Source organism: Cotesia typhae, unplaced genomic scaffold (assembly GCF_013202065.1).
Source record: "Cotesia typhae breed Kobodo isofemale line unplaced genomic scaffold, CoteBio_Ctyphae contig_44, whole genome shotgun sequence".
NCBI classification, from domain to species: Eukaryota; Metazoa; Arthropoda; class Insecta; order Hymenoptera; family Braconidae; genus Cotesia; species Cotesia typhae.
In genome coordinates, this window is record NW_027423753.1 from 408,625 (window position 1) to 429,904 (window position 21,280).

A 21,280-nucleotide genomic window follows, 5' to 3' on the forward strand; every position below is an offset into this window, starting at 1 on the left:
CTAACCAGCAGCGACGACAAATGTTAACGTGACCGTGGAGTCAATGATTGTAACGCGAACACTATCGGTTTGCACACCATCAAAATATAAACTTTCTCACGACACCGATCCCACCGCACATGTGTATTGTTTATGGAGGAGGTACAACTCTTGAACCTGTGTACTCTGTACTCTGTACTCTGTACCGTAAACTTATACCTCAATATATATTAGTACCCTTTATTCGATCATAATATAAATATAAATGCCAACAAGTGGATAAGAATATATTTTATCTGTAAGGAGTAAGGAGATTAAAACCATCGAATTTAATATAAGATAGAATATAAGAGCAACCCAAGACCCATATCCATATTGGTAGTTCTAAGCAGGCTGTCGGAAACAATTTACAACATCGATGCACCAGGGTCTTGAGTTACAGTAGCAACACATAAATTCACATGAATCCTGGTAGTGGCTTACGCAAAACATATCCGCCTCTTCTCTTGGTTATTTTCTTAAGTACAAACATCACTCTTTCTTGTTGGTGTATTGTAACTTATAATACATAACACAGAGTGCTCTATAACCTCCTTCTTCTCTTTATCCTTCTCCTTGTTCTATTGGTGGTCGGCCTACACATCAACATCATCAACATCATCACCAGCAAAGGTATCCTCCATCTACCTTTGGGTCTCTCTCACGCATATAACGGGCGTTAATTCACCGAGACAACGTGCAACTGGCGTTGATGTGCCCACCCCGATGAACCGGGCTGCAAATCAAGCGCAATGATGAAACATCTATCGGCCATTTGTTTGACAATATTTATTTTATTTTTATTTTATTGATATAATAACTGACCTACGGTTTCGTAAAATTACAATACGTGTCGAATAATTATTAAATACAACTCATTATTCAAGTATCCTTCCTCATCATTAGATGTATTGTATTTGTAATTTTACTAAGATTTAGTTTTTTAAAAGATTTGTAATTTAACAAAAATTTTGAACAGTGTGTAGTTGGAGCGTATTGGCCCCAACCGGTTTCTGTTTCTCGTACCGGAGTAGCCAGCGATCGAGAGGTCGCTCTCCTACATACCTCTATACCCTCGCCCCTCTCCTCTTCTCGGAGAGTATGTGCGCGTGTTGGTTGTACCGGAGATCGAATCATTAACGAGAATCAAATATCCCCCCTCGTGATGCCTCGAATACGCTCTCGTCCCCGAGACGTTTGGAATATCAGAGATCCCAATCGGTCGTATAAATTATGTTCAATTATAATCCTTTCTACCCCCCCCCACCCCCTGCCCCCTACCCCCTACCCACCCCTCCGCTCCTCTTCCTCTGACCCCTTATGATCGGCCCCTTATTCATGCACTCTCAGCGCTGACGCAGTAGACCCGTAGTTCAGATATATTGTATAAAATATAAATAAAAAATAATACTATTTGAAGAAATAGAAACTAATGATCCGAGGATGATACTTAATAACCAGTAGTCCATAATGAACAATCAAAGCTTTATGCTAAAATCACAGTATGTATATGGGTGATTATTCGCTGGAGATAAAATCTGGTGGATATGTGACTAGTCTTGATGATCGCCGAGATCGTTTAGGCCTTCGTTTTTATTTATATTTTTATTCTTCTTATTTGGTTTCCCTCGCCGCCATTTCTTCTTCTTCTTCTTCTTCTTCTTCTTCTTCTACTTTGTCTTGTTCTTCTTGAGGAATCTCTTTTTTAAAAATATTTTTTAACCTTTTTTTATGAATCGCGTGTTCACGTACACACACCGCACACACACCAGACTTTTATTAAATACTTAAGGCTGTACTAGAGATACTCACACAGTCGGTCGGATGTTTAAATTATTCTCGACGGCAATAACAACAGGTGCCGTGGATTCTCTGGACAGCCGTTAACTTGTTCTAGGAAGAACCGCACAGATGTCTCACTACGTCAATTTTATTATTTCTAATGCTCCCTTTTCTGGGCTTTAGGCTTTAGGCATTGGACTAACCAACCGATTCCCATAACCATTTCTTTTTTTTATTCTTCATCTTCTTCTTGTTCTTGTTTTAGTTCTTCTCTGGATTCTCTGGATTGTGTTATTTGATCTTTATAAACATTCCTCGTTAGTAGTTTTCTGCGATCCTCAGGAATGGTCAACCGCGGTTAGAGGATACAGGATATAGGATATAGGATATAGGAGCTAGTAGCTTAGTAGCCTTTCTTTAGGTGGTCGAAATGTTGAGTATCAAATAAAGAGCGGGAATGATACAAAGTTGCTGGTACTTTGGCACTGTACAATGTTCGATGTAACATATCGTTTCGAGAATCACGAATAAATATTCTCTCAGGTAAACAAGTCCAAGAGTAAGGCTTTAAGATAAAGCGTCGAGATAGGGTGACCGCGGCGTCTCGTTATTTCCTCGAGAAAAGGACTACTCAAGTAATGGAACGAGAAATCATGATCCGTAAGCGAATCGGATTCACGTGTCCACGTAATCGAGGAGGTAATTACCAAACGTTAAACATCTATACCACTAACTCCGATACTCCAGAAGACTATTTCCATCTTCTTCTTATTTAAATTCAATCTGCCTAATTCAGAATTTACAATTTCGACATTAACATTTTTTTTTTTTTTTTTTTTTTTTTTTTTTTTTTTTTTTAACCCAAATTATTAAATTATCCAGGTACATCAATTATAAATAACATTTTACGCTTTATCTTCAATTAAATAAAAAAATTAGCCACAATAAGTATGTTGATGGCTGTCTTTTATCACAATAACAAACCATTCGAAAGTAATCAAATTATTTTACGAGTTCGATCAAATGTAATTGCGAGTAAAGACCCATCAGGAATTATTTTATCACCCGTGGGTATTTTTTTTTTTTTTTTTTTTTCTTTGGTCTTTATTTCGGCAAACATGATTTAAGATAGAAAATAAATAAATAAATAAATATATAATACATAAAACATAATAATAAACAAGGAAGACAAAACGATTTAGCATTGCTACCGGCTCCGATAAATATTTATAGAAATCGCGTGATCGTGGGCCGGTCTTGCGTGACTGTAAAAATATTCCTTAGCAGCGCGTAATTCACTAAAGTAATAAATAAAGTCTCAAGTCTCACAAGAGTCGAACGAACCAACAGCAGTCCTCCGAACATACCCCGGAAAAAAAGAGCTTTTGAGCTAAATAAATTAAGCGTTACTTGCAAAAAGATTACAAAATAAAAAAAAAAAAAAAAAAAAAAATCTAATAATAAATAATCTGAGCAAGATTAATAAAGGACAAAAGATTAAATATATGGTAAATTGATTAATTATTCAATTGATTTTGATTTTTCACCTGGTTGTTAATTGAAATTGAAATCACTGTATGTACAACACCGGATCATTGCTCGCGTGTACACATGTTAAAATATGACGTCATAATACATGACTGGATGTATTACACACAGTAGTAAAGTTGTTTTATGTAATATGTAACTGAGTAAAAAGAGTATATAAATAATAAAATAAAACAAACTAAAACAAGGTTACACTGTTATTGGCTGTCGGGTCTACCTGTAGCGTATCAGGTAAACCCCATACTTAATTAATTTTCGAATTACGACGTTAAATTTATAATACGTTAAATTTGATTACAGGTTCGCGTAACGGTCCTCGATAAAAATGACGTCGCACCTTCATGGGGTCCCGGACCCTGGAGATTTGAGGTGTCCGAGGAAGCGCCACCAAACACCATCGTAACAGTCCTGAAGGCCCAAGATCCAGATACCATCGGGAACCTCCGCTACAGTTTAATAACCTCCCCGAAGATCAGCCCCAACGATTACAATTACGAGGATCCGTATTCGCCGGCGAGCGACCGCGGAATCGAGAGCCAGTTTCGGCTGGACCCGATCAACGGACAGCTCCGGCTTGTGGAGGCCCTCGACAGAGAGACCAGGGAAAAGTATGTCCTCAGAGTGAGAGCTGATGATGGATTACAGCATACGGACATCAATCTCGTCATTCAGGTAAGCATAATTGTCTTATTGTTTTATTCTTATTTGCCGGTACCGGTGCCGGTGCCGGTGCCGGTGCTAGTACTGGTAGTGGTAATAATAAACTAAATGCAGGCGCTGGAAGACTAGAGGATTGAGGAGCACGAGATTATAATGTAATGAGGAAACGTCGAACGGTAAATCTGCTGGTCGCAAATTGCGAGTGCTCGGTCATTCCTGGCAGTGAGTTAGAATAGCTGGATCGGCTGAGAGTTAAAGAGAGAGAGAGAGAGAGAGAGAGAGAGAGAGAGAGAGAGAGAGAGAGAGAGAGAGAGAGAGAGAGAGAGAGAGAGAGAGAGAGAGAGAGAGAGAGAGAGAGAGAGTGCTCCGCGAGGATAGAGCAGGAAGTTTCTTCAGTGTGACCTCCAGAAGCCTCGGGGGACCGCGTGGGTCGGCCGAGGGTCTCTCAATAGCGTACTAACTTTCCGGAACCGGCCCATCCCCTTCGCTCTCGGTATCTCTAACTCTCAAACTCCAATTGCCTCTGCTAAATTAATAATATCCATACAAAGCTCCGAACAAAATGTGTAGAGCAATCCCTCGGGACAAAATACTGTCGATGCTATGCAATTTGTATAAATCCTTCTTAAGACAACTAATAACCTGGATTCTTTATCTTAAACGGACAAACTGCATCAACCAGATCGAGGTGGAAGAGAGCAGCGGGCCCTCCAAAGCCAGCCAGGAATGTCAACTCGATCATAGTTTGCTCTTTCGGTCCAGTAAAAGAGGGACCAACCAATCAGACCATCTTCGTCTTCTGGTTTCTTTAACCGTTCTTCCTCCACAACACCCCCTCTTGCTTCATTCCATGCTTCTGGTTGTTCTCCTTCTCCTCCTCCTTCTTCTTTTTCTTCTTCTTCTTCTTCTTGGATTTTTATAACTCCTACTGCAGCCTCCTCGTTGTCCTGTCGATCGGACCCATGGTGTTAGTTTTTACAGAGCTTCTGTCACGGCTCCCGATCCTCTGGTTCTTTTTCCATTGGTTATTTTTTGCTGATCCACAACAAACTGTACACCGCGGCCAGTAAATAATTACACATTATATATAAAAATCTTCTACTACTTCTTACCAACTTTCTTGTTGACTATAACCTCCCGAAGGTTTTATTTTCTGTTTTGTTCCTGTTCTCGTAGATGGACATCATCGAACCCAAATAGGCCCAATGAAATTATTATTCTATTGCAAGTAAATCGGAATGCAGGTCTCGAGACGAGACGACACCCGATAACCAGATACCAGATCAGTCTTTACGAGCGAGTCTACTCAATAACGGTAATCTCGTGATCCTCGACCTCACTGCTCGATAGTCTTTTAAATCCCGACACGCTACAATGCTTGGATCTAGCTGTAATTCACCTCAAAGCCTGAAACTCCTCCAGTGTTGTTGTTAATAATGATAATTCACCTACAATTTATGATTCCAGGTGACAGACACAAACGACAATGCCCCGGTCTTCCAGTCGATGGCGTACTCGTTCGATGTGGCAGAGAATGTACCTCGGGGGAGCAGAATTGGGCAAGTAATAGCGACAGATGCTGACGCCGATGGGCCCAACAGCCAGCTGAGTTATGCCCTGATATCCGATTGGGCGAACGACGTATTTTCCCTCAATCCAAGCACCGGCGTCTTCACCCTGACGGCGAGTCTCGACTACGAACAGGTAATAAAATAAAATCGAGTGGTGAGTAACGCCCGTAGATTAGATAGTTGCGGATGAATGGAAGAGCCATCATATAAACCGTGTAAGCGGTGCCCTGAGGCCAGCGAAGGAGGTCCTCAGTCCTCGACTTGCTCTTCTTCCCAACCACATAAACTTTAGATGTTTTTTCGACGATTATACCACCTTTTAAGTAGAGCTTAGGGGACTAGAATTCTCAACCCAGACAGCCAGCAACGCAAAGGCTCAAGGGAGAAGTCAAGGGGCCTCTAATGGTAGTCCATCCAAACTGGCGTATAAGATAGCTCCGCGGGAGACGAACAAGATGAATAGCGTCTTTAAATTCGGCAGTAGGTAGGGCCTTATAGTAGGGAGCAGTTTGCCCAAAAAAAACACCAACAGCAGACTGCTGATCAGAGTTTTTGCGTAGAAGGGTGCAACGTTCTCCACCAGGGTGGTAGATTGACCGGTAGAAAAATTCCTCCGTATACTTAACTCGGTCTCTTTCTCGCTCTGGTCCTAAATCTGCTGCTTCGAACGTAAAGGGGGGACCGACTGAAACAAAAATAACAAATATTAAATTCTGAAATCGCTTATAGAACCCTTCATCAAACTAAACGTCCTTCCAGATACAGACCGAGATTATTGGGCATGCAGCCATCAAATAAACGTTATACATATCCGAGGTAAGCAGTGCAAAAATAACACACTCTCGCCTATCTCAAGTAAATCCTTAAGTATAGAGCACAATGGGACTTACTGCTCAACGACCTACCTTATGTAGCATTAAACCTGCACCAGATTAGAAATTCCGTTCTTTTGTTACCAATTAGTTTTTTTTTTTTTTTTTTTTTTTTTTTTTTCTCTTCATCATTGTGAGTTGTGCCCCTTCGGACGCACGAGCCGAGAGTTATATTGCGGGCAAGTTGTAAACACCCAGCGAACGGGTTTTATTGTTACCCGACTAATTTCTACAACTACAGCAGGACCTGAGTCCCGTTTACGATACAGCAACTGGTGTTCCTTCCGAAGGAATTATTTTGGTTACCAATAACTGGGAGCTTTTATTTCAGTGTAACCAAATATGAATGAGAAATTGCCCTCCATTGAATAATAAAACTTTAAAAGGCTGTCAGTGCGTTAAATAATTTATTATTATTATTATTGAGAAAAAAAAAGGTGATTGTATCAACAGATTTCCTTTAGCGACCGCAAAGGAACAGTTTTAATAATGAACGTAAGGCCTTTTTCTTGTAGAGAGTTTCTCCGTGTGAGTCTATATCTGTGAGCGAGAAGATTTGCGTCGTTAGCCAGTCAATTACAAACTGTTGGTGCGATAAACGGTTGAACAATCTTGAAAACCCGTTTTATTTTTTCTATTTATCTGTCTTCTCTTGTTCTATAGGTCCAACACTACATCCTCGTTGTCCAAGCAACAGACGGCGGTTTACCAGCACTATCAACCACTGTCACTGTCTACTGCAATGTCGTTGATCTCAATGACAATGCCCCGATATTTGAGCCGGGACCACACGGGGCAGATGTATTGGAAAATACGACAACCGTTACCGCTGTTTTGTCAGTTGCCGCTCAGGATTTGGACTCTGGTGACAATGGCCGTGTTGTCTATGACATTATCAATGGCGACGACAATGGGGATTTCGGGATCGCGTCAAATGGGACGGTATTTACCCGGAAACTGCTCGACCGTGAGACAAAATCGATCTACAATCTGATTATCAGAGCCCAAGACAGCCCGACACTTGCTGTCAAACCGCTTTCATCGACGGTCCAGGTGACCATTGTCCTCCTAGACGTGAATGACGTTGCGCCGGCATTCATATCCTCCAACCAGACTTCGATAATGGAAAACTCTCCGCCCAATACCGTGGTAATGGCCATCAAAGCCGTGGACAAGGATGAAGGCCGCAACGGCTATGTTGAGTATTCCTTGAAGGAGCCCTCGCTCTCGTTCAATCTCGGAGCCGTCGACGGATTGCTGCGCATCGCAGAGCCTCTAGATCGTGAGCGCAGGCAAAATTATACCCTGAGAATTTCGGCAAAGGACCGCGGAGAGCCCCCAAAGTCCTCGGAGGCGACAATCACAGTGTTGGTGTTGGACGAGAATGACAATGCGCCGATTTTTGACCCCAAACAGTACTCGGCAACAGTCGCTGAGAACGCGAGCATCGGCGCTAGTGTTCTTCAAGTCTCAGCGACAGATCGTGATGAAGGTGCTAATGGTAGAATGCGTTACAGCATCGCTCTGGGCGATGAGAATCGTGATTTTACGATCTCCGAGGACGCCGGACTTGTCCGGGTAGCCAAGAATCTAAACTTTGAGCGTAAATCACGGTACAGATTGACAGTTAAGGCCGAAGATTGCGCGCCGGAAATTGGCGAACCGTCACGTGATGACACTGCTGAAGTAACCATCACTGTTCTTGACATCAATGACAATGCGCCTGTTTTTCTCGACTCTCCTTACCTCGCCTACGTCATGGAGAATATGGTTCCGCCTGGTGGTGGTTTCGTTATCCAGGTATGTACTTATTTTTATTTATTTATTTATTTATTTACACTTTGTTGCTTAATCCAGGGTATTGCAAAATTCCCTGGATCGATAAAAAAAATATAAATATAAGTGTCTATTAATAAATATAAAGCTTCAGTTGTAGTTTCAGACAAGTGATGTCTATTGAAAGCATTGAAATGGATAAATATTATGACTATTGTCATAAATATTTATTGATACAACATTACTGACGTGGTACATGAATATCTGTTAGTTTACGCGGCACTTTTAAACTCAGTACTTTTAATCTCAATACCCGTAACGACATAAAAGACCCCTGACGTACGAGTGGGAGTTCAGAGAAAGTGCTTGACACATCTCGGTGTTAATACTTACAGTTTGTTAAAAGGACTATAATCGGAATTTTGCTCATAAAATATCATACTATTTTTTATTTTTCTCTATTTGTCCAAGAGGTGTAGTATAGTAGGTTGTATAAATATAAAGTATAAAGTATAATACAGTGAATTTATCCATTTAAATGGGATTATATTATTCAGTATCTGGTTTTCATGATATGTTGTTAAAGTAACAAATAGCAACAGTAACTACTGCTGCTTTAGTCTATCTTCAATGGTATTTCCATGGCATTAAACACGGCGTTTCACTTAACAGCTCAATTCAGATCTATATTTATCCATATGTAGAGTTTATTTAAGTGTGTAATGTGAAAGTAAAACTTTCGAGCGATAGCAATTAATAATAAATTTAATAACTACTAATTTAATAGATAAGAATTGGCAATAATAAAAACCAAGGGGAAATTTGTTTTTAAGGTAAAGGCTTACGACGCAGACACGCCGCCGTATAATGATCAAGTACGGTATTTTCTCAAAGAGGGGGACACCGATCTCTTCCGTATAAACGCTAGCACCGGTGATATTTTTCTTCTTAGGCCTTTGGATAGAGAAATGATACCGGATTATACGCTGACACTGGTCGCTATGGATACAGGTAAACCATTATTCCTTTTTATTTAATTGAAAATTTTTAAAAATCGTAATTTTTAAAAGTCATAATTTTAATTAATACCTCGAGCCTTTTTTTAAATCTGGTATTTGTTTAAATTATAATTTTATTTAATCAGGATTAAAGAGGAAACTTTTTCACATGAAGTTAGTTAGTGGTATTTCTCGGTAATTCTTATCTTACTGTCGATGGTTAGAATTGCGCAAAATCTAGCGTTACATTGTAGGTTTTACGTTTAACGTTTAGCAGTGGCTGGATGTAAGGCTCTGTGTATTGAGAAGAGTTCTTAGGATATTGGTTGGTGGTTTTGCTGCTGATCGGCTTTATCCGTGAGTCACATAACTTGGCTTTAGAAATGGTCTGAGCGCGATCGCACGACACTGAATAGCTAGAAGCAAGATACGGAGTCGATTGCATCTTGGTGCTTGGTATCCACCGCGTAAATTCCACGGGCTGTGCTATTCTAGCGTGTGTAAGCTAAGAACCACCAGCCCCTTGAGCTTCGGGCTCAACTACACATGCATATATAACACATAAACGTAAACATGTGTGTATATATATATATATATATATATATATATATATATATATATATATATATATATATATATATATATATACCAGTGAAATCAACAGTAAAAGATAAACGCAAGGTTGAAAGAAGTAGTCGAAGTCTTGTTCGTCGACGAGGACGTACACACTAACCAAACTCTATGTTCTCTATGTTCTACTCATCTCTATGAAAAATATATATACACATATAGTTTAACATTATAAAGTAAGAGACGTTTAATTCTACACTCTTCTTCCCGCGCATTCTTACTTTTTTCTGGTTTATTTTTTTCATCCTTCCTTAAAGCTGTTACACGACATACGTCTCTATCTTACATCTATAACTAAGTAACCGAGCACTCGGTACCTTTTATTCCGTGACAAACCTTGCGCCCGAGTACTTATATCACAGAGCTATCGCAAATAAACCAATAGATGAAAAAACTTAAAAAAAAAAAAAAATTAAAGGTTTAAATAATAAATAAATAAAAATATATATTATACATACAAACACCCGTCTGTAATAAATCTAACTATAAGTATCGAGTATTATGTTGATGCTGATACTAATACCTGAAACCTGGGAAGCTTCTCGTGCTGGATATTATACACCGAGCACTCTTTAAACTTGCTCACTGCACAAAAAATGGGAAAATAATGAAGGGATCCAGCATCATCAGGAGTTTTGCCAGATTTTTATCGTAACGGTACACTCTTGCCGGTCAATAGTCGCTAGCAATGGAAAAATTCCGGAAGATGAGATCGCCAAGTGCAAAGTGCAAGGTACGAGGTGCAAGATGTAAGCTCCAGTAGTTGAGAATTATTCGCTGGGGACTATGATATCATGCTGTAGAAAGGTTACACAGCTATAAAGTTGGTCGGTGGGTAAAGAAAAAGTTCCCCGTCTGAATCTTTAACAAAAAGAGACAACCTCGGGTACAAGGGGATAAGAGACAGTGGTGGTGCTGAGGTATAAACTTTAAAACTCACGGGATATAAGGTAAAGGGCACCTTATACTTGTTCTTATTCTCGATTTTTATTTTTTTTTATTATTTTTATTATTTTGTTCCCTTCTTTAAGATGTGTGTAACGTATAGGTGTCTTGGGTCTCTCGGTCTCTCGGTTGGTTGTAGCGCAAGTCCACCTGGATTATCTGTGCATCAAACCTCGCGGCAACCGATACGAGTTCTCATATTATTCTTGTCTTCTTTTACTTTCTCTGAAATAAGAATAACAGGGAATTAACGTTTAATCTCATACTCTACACTACACTGAGATTCAAAGTCTCTTATAACGCATCGTGTTACCATTTCATGGAGACCCTAGTCTCCAAATATTATCTTTCTGTATATATTAACTAATTTACTTAGCCAATTAAATTTATAAATTTATAAATTTACAAACTCTTCTCTGTAATTATTTATTGGATTTTATTATTTCTTGTTCCGTTATCCAGGACAATTTGAGACACTGTTCTCTTGTTGATGGGTTTCATTATTCCGTCTCGGCACGACTAGTTGAACCGTCATACACCAGGATAAGAGAATAAAAGGGAAGAAGACGGCGAGAAATAAAACACCTTAGTAATAATAACTTTGGCTGGTTCGTTCTCTTCTCGGCGTCTCTAATAGGCCGGTCGTGCGACAAACCCCTGGCATCTTATTATCCGATTCGCTGAGGCATTGTCCTGGCAAATTTCGAGGACAGTCACGTATAAATGAATTTTTTATTTTGAAATACCTTTTATCAATCTCGATGTAACGTCTTATTATTTATTGGATTTTCTCGTCCATCACTCGTCGGCGAGAACAGACCATAATCATAACCATAACCATAACTATAATAATAACGATATCTAAATATAGAATAATAATAATATAAAGATTACGATTTAATAAAAACACACTGTTACTCTACTCGTGGGAGTCTCTCCTTCAAATAAAGACGTTAATAATTACGTTAAATACACATATGCCAATGAGCTGCATCTTTTATAGCACAATGAATCTCTTTTTCTATCTGTGTTTACACTTGTACTAAATAAACACGTGGGACTTGAAAATTGCTGACGAAGAACTCACCAACCTTCGGGAACTCAATAAATAAACAAACCGAATAAAATAAAAATCTAAATGCTCGATTTTAAGATTCAATGAGAAGATAATACTCTTTGCCCTCCTTTTCGATTTTTTTTTTTTTTAATTATTTTTAATTCTCGGGCACACCCCAGTAGTCCGCGTTCACGGTTCCCCGGCATGTTGCCGGTTGCGATCCTCAAGAAGAGCAGAGTTATGACGCGCGATTATGATAATCGGTCCCGAGTACCTCCTCTTTTTATTCCTTTAATCCGCATCTTCTTTTTCTCCTCCATTTCTTCTTGTTCTTCTCTTTAATGTCACTTCTCTTTTCACTTGCCCGGTCCGCTATCCTCGGTGCCTTATCTTCCAAGTAGAGGCATACATCTACTACACTTATATAAGACCATAATAAAAGAAGAAGAAGAAATAAAAAAAAAAAAAAAAAAAAAAAAAAAAAAAAAAAAAAAAAAGGCCGGGAGGGAATGAGGTCCCCAAGCCCCTCGTATATTATATTATACTTTATTCATACTTTGCCGTCACACTCCCTTATATTCTCTTATTAAACCGCTTCACTCCATTGAATTATTGTTATTATGATTACACTAATAATAATTGTAATTGTTATTATTAGTTGGGAAGAAAATAGTATAGGAAAGAAGGTAAAGTGCGGCCGTGAATAAATGTTACTACTCGATGGGGAAAGAAAAGAGATAGTAAGTAATAACAACAACAATAATGTTAAACAGATAGCAATCTGGAATTGGAAGTGAATAAAAATAAATTTTACGAGGATAAATATATTGTCTGGAGGTTGGTCTCGCTTAAAATGGGAATTGTTAACTTTAAATTGAGGTAAAAATAACTTAAATAATGAATTCTAGTGTTAAAGTCTGGTGACTTGAGTGTCAAGTGCATTGAACGGGCTGCACAACCATCTGTGCACTTAATGCCGATGTTGAGGGTTGTAGTTGTGTTAAGGACGTCCTTGTCCAATTGTCACTAGGTGAGTGACACCGTTTATGGAAGAAATCGGAATTTAAATCTAGAGTACACGTAAACTCCCAAGTACCTGAAAATAAATAAATTGTCAAGATTAATAAAAGGAACAATAAGTTCGAGAGAGCTCTAAAATAAGATAAATAAAATAAAAGTGATATCAGTAGCTGGTAAATAAGACAAGTCTTGATTTCTCCAACTCTACTCAAGAATATAATCTATAACGTTGGCAGGATAGAACGTTCTCCGTTCTCCGTTCTCCGTTCTCGGGGTCCTACTCGTTTAGTTAATGCCGTTTGAAATAAGATTGCTCGTTTACTGAAAGAATATCCAGAGCAGCGTGCGAACAACCGGAGTTAAACGACAAGCTTGGGATCGAGATCTCGAGAAGAACAGCCAAGACGGTTACTAACTTTGTTGGTTATACTCTGTACTCGGTGGAGGTTTAGCTGGCTAAAGATCCCGAGGAACACTGCTAGCTAGGACAATGACGAAGAGCTGGAAACTGCAAGGTCGAGCTTCGGATTCCACGCGCTCCTTTGATTCACCGATCCACATTCGATTCGTAGTTGCCGGGTGTTATAATTGGAAGGTCGCGCGCAAATTGTCTTATCCGAGTGTAGAGATCAGCTCCAGGTCTCTTGGGTTGTCACTGGGCTGAAAGCTGAGGCCCTTTGCCCACTCGTTCTTCGTTATGAGAATGGCATTCTTTCTCCTCTTGTACCTGGCTTCACTCTGCGACACTTTTATTGCCTTTCGAATAAGATAATGCCGGTATTAATACCCCAATCGAATCACATATGAGCGCCCTCTCAGATGCGTGCGCATCCAGAGAACAATGGCGACACCAGGACAGCACAAGGTCGCGTCACACCATCACCAGAATAACACCGTGTCCTTGTCTGGTCACCCTTTTCGATTCTGTCCTCAGACACACAAAGATCCTCACTCAGATGGAATTGCATTGTGTCAAGGAACAAGTGCCTGGATATTTTTATTCCTCCGGTTATTTTATCTCGGCGTTCCTTCTTCTCAGGATCTTTAATTCGGTTTGTTCCGTCCTCCGTCCTCGGAGAGTCTGGCCCAAAAATATATTCCGTCTTTATCACGGGCTTTTTCACGTACCCGACACACATCAACAACAACAACAACAACAACCAGGGCATGGACGACGGGCTGAGTCCATTCATACACACTGGAATAAGGGCTTCTATGAAGATGTTCCTCTTGCTGTTACGTAGGCCCTCGTTCCTACAGTTAAACCACCACAAATCGTCGGTCACTTTTCAACCGTGATCCTCCTCAGGGGAGATACTCTGAAATATTTATATTAACCTGAGATATATATATATATATATATATATTTTTTTTTTTTTTTTTCATCCTGACGGTTATTTTTTATTCTTACCCAACACACAACTCAACTGTGTTCTCCTTTACATTCAGTGAATGCATCATCAAGTACACATAACGAACTCTGTAAAAGAAAAAGAAGAAAAAAGAAGAGGAGGAGGAGGAGGAGGAGGAGGAGGAGGAGGACCAGCACCAGAAAAGAAAAAAGTATGCCTGAGGAATATAATAACACGCAGAACAGCTGACAATGTGATGTGGCCTCAGTGCTCGCGCTGAAATTACTGTCGTTAATAACTCGGTCTTGTTTTTAATCGCTCAGAGTCCAGCCCGAGTATGAGAATAAAGTTCACAGCGGCGGTATATTACCGTTCCTCTCACCAGTGTAATATAATAATGCACTCTACTCTCTCAAAAGAAACAAAGAATTAAATAAATAATTTATGTCGACGATAAAAATATACATGAAAAAGATTTTATAATACTTACCCAAAGATTAATAAATTTCACAGCCACTCTTCTTAGCTATTTAAACTCTTGATAACTATTTTTTGTTTTGTTACTCAATTGTGAAACAGATGGAAGACAGTAAAAGGAAAGGAGAATTAAAAATTTTAGATTAACAATGAATTATTGGGTTTTATGTGTAATTACCTTGGTATTTTATTAGCAATTATCAGTCACACGATTCGTTGTCTCTTATTATCCTCGATAGATATGGTAATAAGAAATTTTCGTAAAAAGATATTTATTTAGACATAAAAAATAAAGTCTCAGGTTTTATTGCCGAGAAATATCACTGATGGAAATTTGTATAATATAATACTATAATAAGAGACTAGAAGACAAGTGAACGGATAACCTCCCATAGCGTCGAGGTCATCTCAAATTCAAAACCCACAAGACCATGTCAACTGGAGATTAATAAATTATTATTAATACCTTTCACTATTGAATTGCTTTGATTATACTTACCAAACTATCTCGATTTAAACATCAATCCCCCTTTTATGTTCACAATATTATTATTATTAATACGTGACGTTTTGTAAATAAAAACTGCCAGCTCGTTTGAACTTGCCGCTGAGAATATGACCCGCCATTTCTGACGCTAACCTCCAAACTCTAAATAAAATAAAATCAAATAGAACTTCCGTATTTTATAAAGCTTTTATTTACTAAAAAGCATTGCTGCATAATAAATATCATCTCTTTATTACCAACACTTGCCTGCAAAACGAGCCTTAGCACCTGCGCTTACATGTATATAAATATAAATATACACACCAGAGTAGAAAGAAGAAATAAATGCCGGGCCGATAAATCATAAAGGAGCTAAAAAATTCAGCTTATATTTGAGTTTATTAAAAAAAAATATTAAATAAATAACAATAAATAAAAGCGGATATGCATATATATATATATATATATATATATATATATATATATATATATATATATATATATATATATATATATATTTTTTTTTTTTTTTTTTTTTTATTTCCCATGACAAGTGCCGGGTTTATGTTATAAACTGCAACTTTGCGGTGGAAACTTATGGCGTATTTACAAAACAATTTTATAAATAGCCCGGGGTGTGTGTTTTACAGGTTGTGAAACACACACACACACACCAGAGTTACAAGTGTTTTTTTTTTTTTTTTTGAAGTTTCGAATTTCTTCTCTGTATTCAGTTAATTTAACAACAACATATCTGGTATTCTTCTCTGCTCCCCTTTCCCTCAATCATTAAAATCATAACTTATCAATGTATATTATAAAATAAGTACTCTATAGATTGGTATTCATATGTATATGTAAGTATATAAATATATAATGTTTTTTTATTCATACCATGGGATTTTATTCGACGATTACGGCGACTTTGATGCTTTCGAAATGGCTGGAAGGAGCCACGGGTAATGGCGGTTGGATCTTACATTTGCAAGCGTGGTATCGAGGGCTCGAGGGCACCAAACAAGTCCTCGAATACGAGATCGTATGATGAAGAAAGAGAACTTCCTCCCTTGACTACCACCATCATCAAAAAGCCACCTCTACCTCCACCGCCACCTCCACCTCCACCTTTACATCGTCTTCTTAAAGTTTATTCTCACCGGGCTGCTGAAGAAATAAAACCGAGGGGGAGAAGAAAGTTAATGCAAAAGAGAACAACGCACCACGGTTTTAATTTATTGAACCTTTGTTAATTTGAATATTATGATTTATAGTATTGTTACGACTACGGTCGCCCTCGTTGGTTGCGCTCATGATTGGAGGCTAGGGTATATCCCATACGTCGGCTTTAAAGCTTTCAAAGCTGCTACCAATAAAAATATTATCCGATAAAATACTTATTCCGACTTTAAAAGCAAGTGCAGAAGACATACCAGCGCTTGCCCGACAATATAACGATAATATTTCCACTTGCTTCATTTGCTTCACTTGCTTCATTTGCTTCACTTGCTTGGGTTCTTTAGTTGCTTGACGTATCCAACAAAGAGGTTAAAAATGAAAATTCGCAAGAGCTTCTTCAGAACCTAGAAAGATTTGACCTTCACCGCTATCTCGAGCCTTTCTTAGCAGCTCCCCGTGGAGTTAGAGCCATTGAATCTACCGCGCGTGGCCCTGGTGGTCGTTGAAGATTAATCGCGAATGAATTTGTCATACTCATACATTCATACACAATATACACACCAATAAACACCATTCTTTATAAATAAATATTTATAAAAATCCATTGCACATACATATCCCGCTTATATTTACTCTTGAGATAAATACAAATGTATATTAAGTATAAAGAGTGGTAAGATCTTAACGAATGACCGTACTACCCCGAGGCGCCCAAAGCCTTATTATTTTTTCCCGAGGATCCTTTCCGAGGAGTAGTCAGTTCTCTTGTTCCTTACACATCCTTGCCGAGGTATGACATATGATCACTAGTAAATGCCCACACCCCCGTCTTTATACTCCGAGAATTAGTCTTAAGGCTTATGGTATTTTTTAAACTTAACAACAAAATATTCCGCCTCTTATTCTTACTATTAGCTTCTTTATTTCTTCTTCGAAAGATTATTACAACAAATAATATAAAATAAAATAAAATAATTAATTGTTTCAGGCTCACCGCCATTGACTGGCTCAGGTGTGCTAAAAGTAATAGTCCTTGATGTTAATGATCATAGTCCTGAGTTTTCAAGACCAGATTACAAAGCTACCGTTACGGAAAATAATCCCGGTGGTACTTGGGTCGCTAAGCCCACGGCTACGGATAAAGATGAAGGATTAAATGCCAAGATTAGGTATGTATCTCCTTTAAACATCATTTTAAAGACACATCAATAAATATATCATCATCATTCTATTAAATTACCCATTATAAACATTATCATTATGATTATAACTTATATCCATTATAGGTACAGTCTTCTTGGTGAGAAAACAGAGAGATTCTCCGTAAATCCAGACACCGGTGAAATAGTTACTCTGGTGTCCTTGGACCGCGAGCAGACCTCGGTCTACCACCTGACTCTAATAGCCCAGGACTCAAGTCCAACTGAGCCGAGAGCCGCTGCTGTTAATTTGACCATTTACGTCGCTGATGTCAACGACAACGCGCCTCGCTTTTCCAGTCCAAGGTACACGGCTTACGTTCCGGACTTCACCAAGCCCGGAGACTTTGTCTTTGGCGCTAAAGCCGTCGATGACGACGACGGAGAAAATTCTAGGATCGTTTACCACCTCCAGGGTGACGACGCGCATCGTTTTGTAATCGATAGCTCAAACGGCGTGATTCGCGCGGCTGAGGATCTATCAAACTCCAAGGCAACTTATCAGCTGCAAATCCGCGCTTCGGATTGCGGGCAAGAATCCCAAAGTGACACTGCAGACCTGGTGATCCACCTCTGTGACCGACAGCTCTTTCCCAGCTTCAAATCCTCGATCAACACGAGATTCACTCTGACAGAAGACATACCCGAGGGACGGATTATCACTACACTGAGCGCCACGACGCCGAAAGTTGGAGCTGCGAGTAATCTAGTCTTTGCGATGGCTGGTGGGAATGTCGGCGACGCCTTAAGGATTGACTCCTCTACTGGAGATGTGCTGGTCGCTGCAGGATTTGATTACGAAACAGCGCCAACTTACGAAGCTTGGGTTGAAGTCAGAGATTCAGACAATCCTCCTTTGAGATCAGTCGTCCAACTGCTGATCAATGTTACCGATACTAATGACAATCCTCCGATCATAGAGGCTGTTATTTACAACGCTACTGCTTTAGAAGAAGAATATCCGCCACTGTATGTCACTAAAATCACTGCCAAAGACCTTGATTCTGCTGAAAACGGATTGGTCACCTATTACCTGGTCAATGACTACGACGAGTCCTTTATGATCGACGAAAACACCGGTGAAATTAGCACAAATGCAAAGCTAGATCGGGAAGAAATTAATTGTTACGAGCTGATAATCGAAGCTAGGGACCAAGGTAAACCGAGGTTGTCGGGAACAGCGACTGTTATCGTCAGTGTCTTGGACAAGAATGACAACCCGCCCCGTTTCACCCGTCTGTTCAGTGTAAACGTTACCGAAAACGCAGAAATAGGAGCCTTTGTCATCAAAATAACCAGCAGCGACCAAGATATCGGAAAGAATGCCAACGTTACTTATACCTTCACCGAAAATCCTGGTGGTAAATTTGCTATCGATCCAATCACCGGCATTGTCGATGTTGTAGGGACTCTGGATCGCGAGGAACAGGACGAGTACCTACTAAAGGTCGGCGCTGCAGACGGCGCGTGGGTCGCAGAGACAACTCTGACCATAACGATCCAAGATCAGAATGACAATGCTCCTGAATTTACCAAGGAAAGCTACCACTTTCATTTTCCGGAGCTCCAGAGACGATTAGCGCACGTTGGCCAGGTCGCTGCAGCAGATCGCGACAAACAGGGTCCAAATTCAGTTATTTCTTACAGTTTACTCCACCCCTCAGACCTTTTCAACGTCGACCCGGCCACTGGGGACATATTCAGCAAAAGAACGCTGCGTTACAAGCACACTCACCGTCCGTCTTCTCCAGAAAATTTGTATTCTTTAACAGTGATTGCTACTGACAATGGAAAGCCTCCGCTGTCTTCCAAGACCATTGTCCATGTCAGCGTGGTTGATGCAAACAATAATGCACCCAAGTTCGAGCAGCGCACTTACTTATCGCCAGTCCCAGAAGCTTACGGAGTCGGCAAACGCGTAATCAAGCTAACAGCTCACGATGACGCAGACTTTGGCGTCAATGCTGAGATAGAATACACTGTCGCTGGTGGGAATTCCTCGGACTTGTTCGGAATCGAGGCCAAGACCGGCTGGATCTATATTATCAAGACCATAAAAGACATCCCAGTTGGCACGACCTTCTTGTTAGCTGTAAGAGCCACAGACAAAGGAGTTCCGTCTCAGAAAGATCAAGTTTCATTGATGCTGGTGGTAACAGGTGAGAATCGGCGAGCTCCGACCTTCGCTGCGGTTTCTTATCAAGTCCGGGTGCCAGAAAACGAGCCGGTGAACACGACAATTTTGACAGTGAGTGCGATGGACGGCGATGACGGCCCGAATGGTATGATTCGCTACAAAATATCCGATAGCGAGTGTCGGGTCTTTTCAATTCACCCCACCACTGGGGCAATCACCATCCTGGAGACTCTTGATTACGACACTATCCAGGAGTACAGGCTGAACATCACTGCGACGGACCTGGGCTTTGACCCCAAGCAAGCTGTCGCTACTCTGACGATAAATGTCTCGGATATAAATGACAACCCGCCTACCTTCAATCAGACTGTCTACGAGGCTTTTCTCCCGGAGAACTCTCGGCCCACCAGCTTTGTCTACAAGGTAGTCGCTAGAGACATTGACTCTCCGAAATACGCGGTGATCCAGTACCGAATTATCGGCGGAAGCGGCAAAGAGCACTTCCAGATCCAGCAGGACACCGGCGTAATCACTTCTCGCATTACTTTTGATTACGAAGAGGCGAACAAGTACACGCTTGACATTGTAGCAGCAAATCCTGATTCTAATCCGCAGATGGTTGGGTTCACCACCGTGGTAGTTCACATCACCGGGGTGAATGAATTTTATCCAAAGTTTATTCAACCAGTTTTCTTACTGGACGTATCGGAGAGCGCAGAAGTTGGAACCTCTGTCGGACTAATCCAGGCAACTGACCAGGACGCTGGCGATGATGGACGTGTTTATTATCTGTTCGTCGGATCGTCCAATGACCGCGGATTCTCGATCGGCTCGGAGACGGGTATCATCAGCGTATCGCGTCATTTAGATCGCGAGACGCAGAACCGGGCTGTACTTACGGTGATGGCAAAAAATTCTGGAGGGATACGCGGCAATGACACCGATGAAGCCCAAGTTATAATATCAATTCAGGACGGAAATGACCCGCCTGAGTTCTTGCAAACTACCTACGAGGCGACCGTTTCCGAGGGGGCCATTCAGGGGACCAGGATTCTTACAGTCAGGGCAATTGACAAGGACGTCAGGCCCCAGAACAACCAGTTCTTATATTCGATTATCGGAGGTAATGTTGGACAGGCTTTCAAAGTTGATCCTCAGTCGGGAGATGTTGAGACTGCCAAATTGCTGGACCGCGAGTCTATTGCCAATTATCAGCTGATTATTGGGGCTATTGACGCTGGATCACCGCCTCAGACTGGCACAGCTACGGTGAGAATTGATCTGCTGGATATTAATGACAATGGCCCGGTATTTGATCCTCCGGAAATAGTCGGATATGTTAATGAAAATGAACCTGCCGGAACTAGTATCATGACTTTGACGGCTATGGACCCAGACTTGCCTCCCAATGGTGCTCCATTTACTTATCGGCTCATTGGAGGTAGACAAGCTGATGTTGTTACTTTGGATAAACATTCTGGAGTTTTAACGACCACTAGGAGTCTTGATCGTGAAGTTATGCCTCAGCTTGATTTGTTGGTAAGTTTATATTTAAAATTTTTTTTTTTTCTAATT

General features: G+C 40.3%; 1 protein-coding gene across 1 annotated transcript in view; it reads left to right on the forward strand.

Annotated features, from left to right (window-relative positions):
• The window catches only part of Ft (cadherin-related tumor suppressor fat), a 61,866-nt gene that overhangs the window by 34,944 nt on the left and 5,642 nt on the right, over positions 1–21,280 (forward strand). Inside the window, exons 2-7 of the mRNA XM_074244755.1 lie at positions 3,649–4,020; positions 5,476–5,712; positions 7,115–8,251; positions 9,061–9,238; positions 17,358–17,538; positions 17,656–21,244. Coding sequence (XP_074100856.1) covers positions 3,649–4,020; positions 5,476–5,712; positions 7,115–8,251; positions 9,061–9,238; positions 17,358–17,538; positions 17,656–21,244 — 5,694 coding nt within the window. The remainder of the gene's footprint in view (positions 1–3,648; positions 4,021–5,475; positions 5,713–7,114; positions 8,252–9,060; positions 9,239–17,357; positions 17,539–17,655; positions 21,245–21,280) is intronic.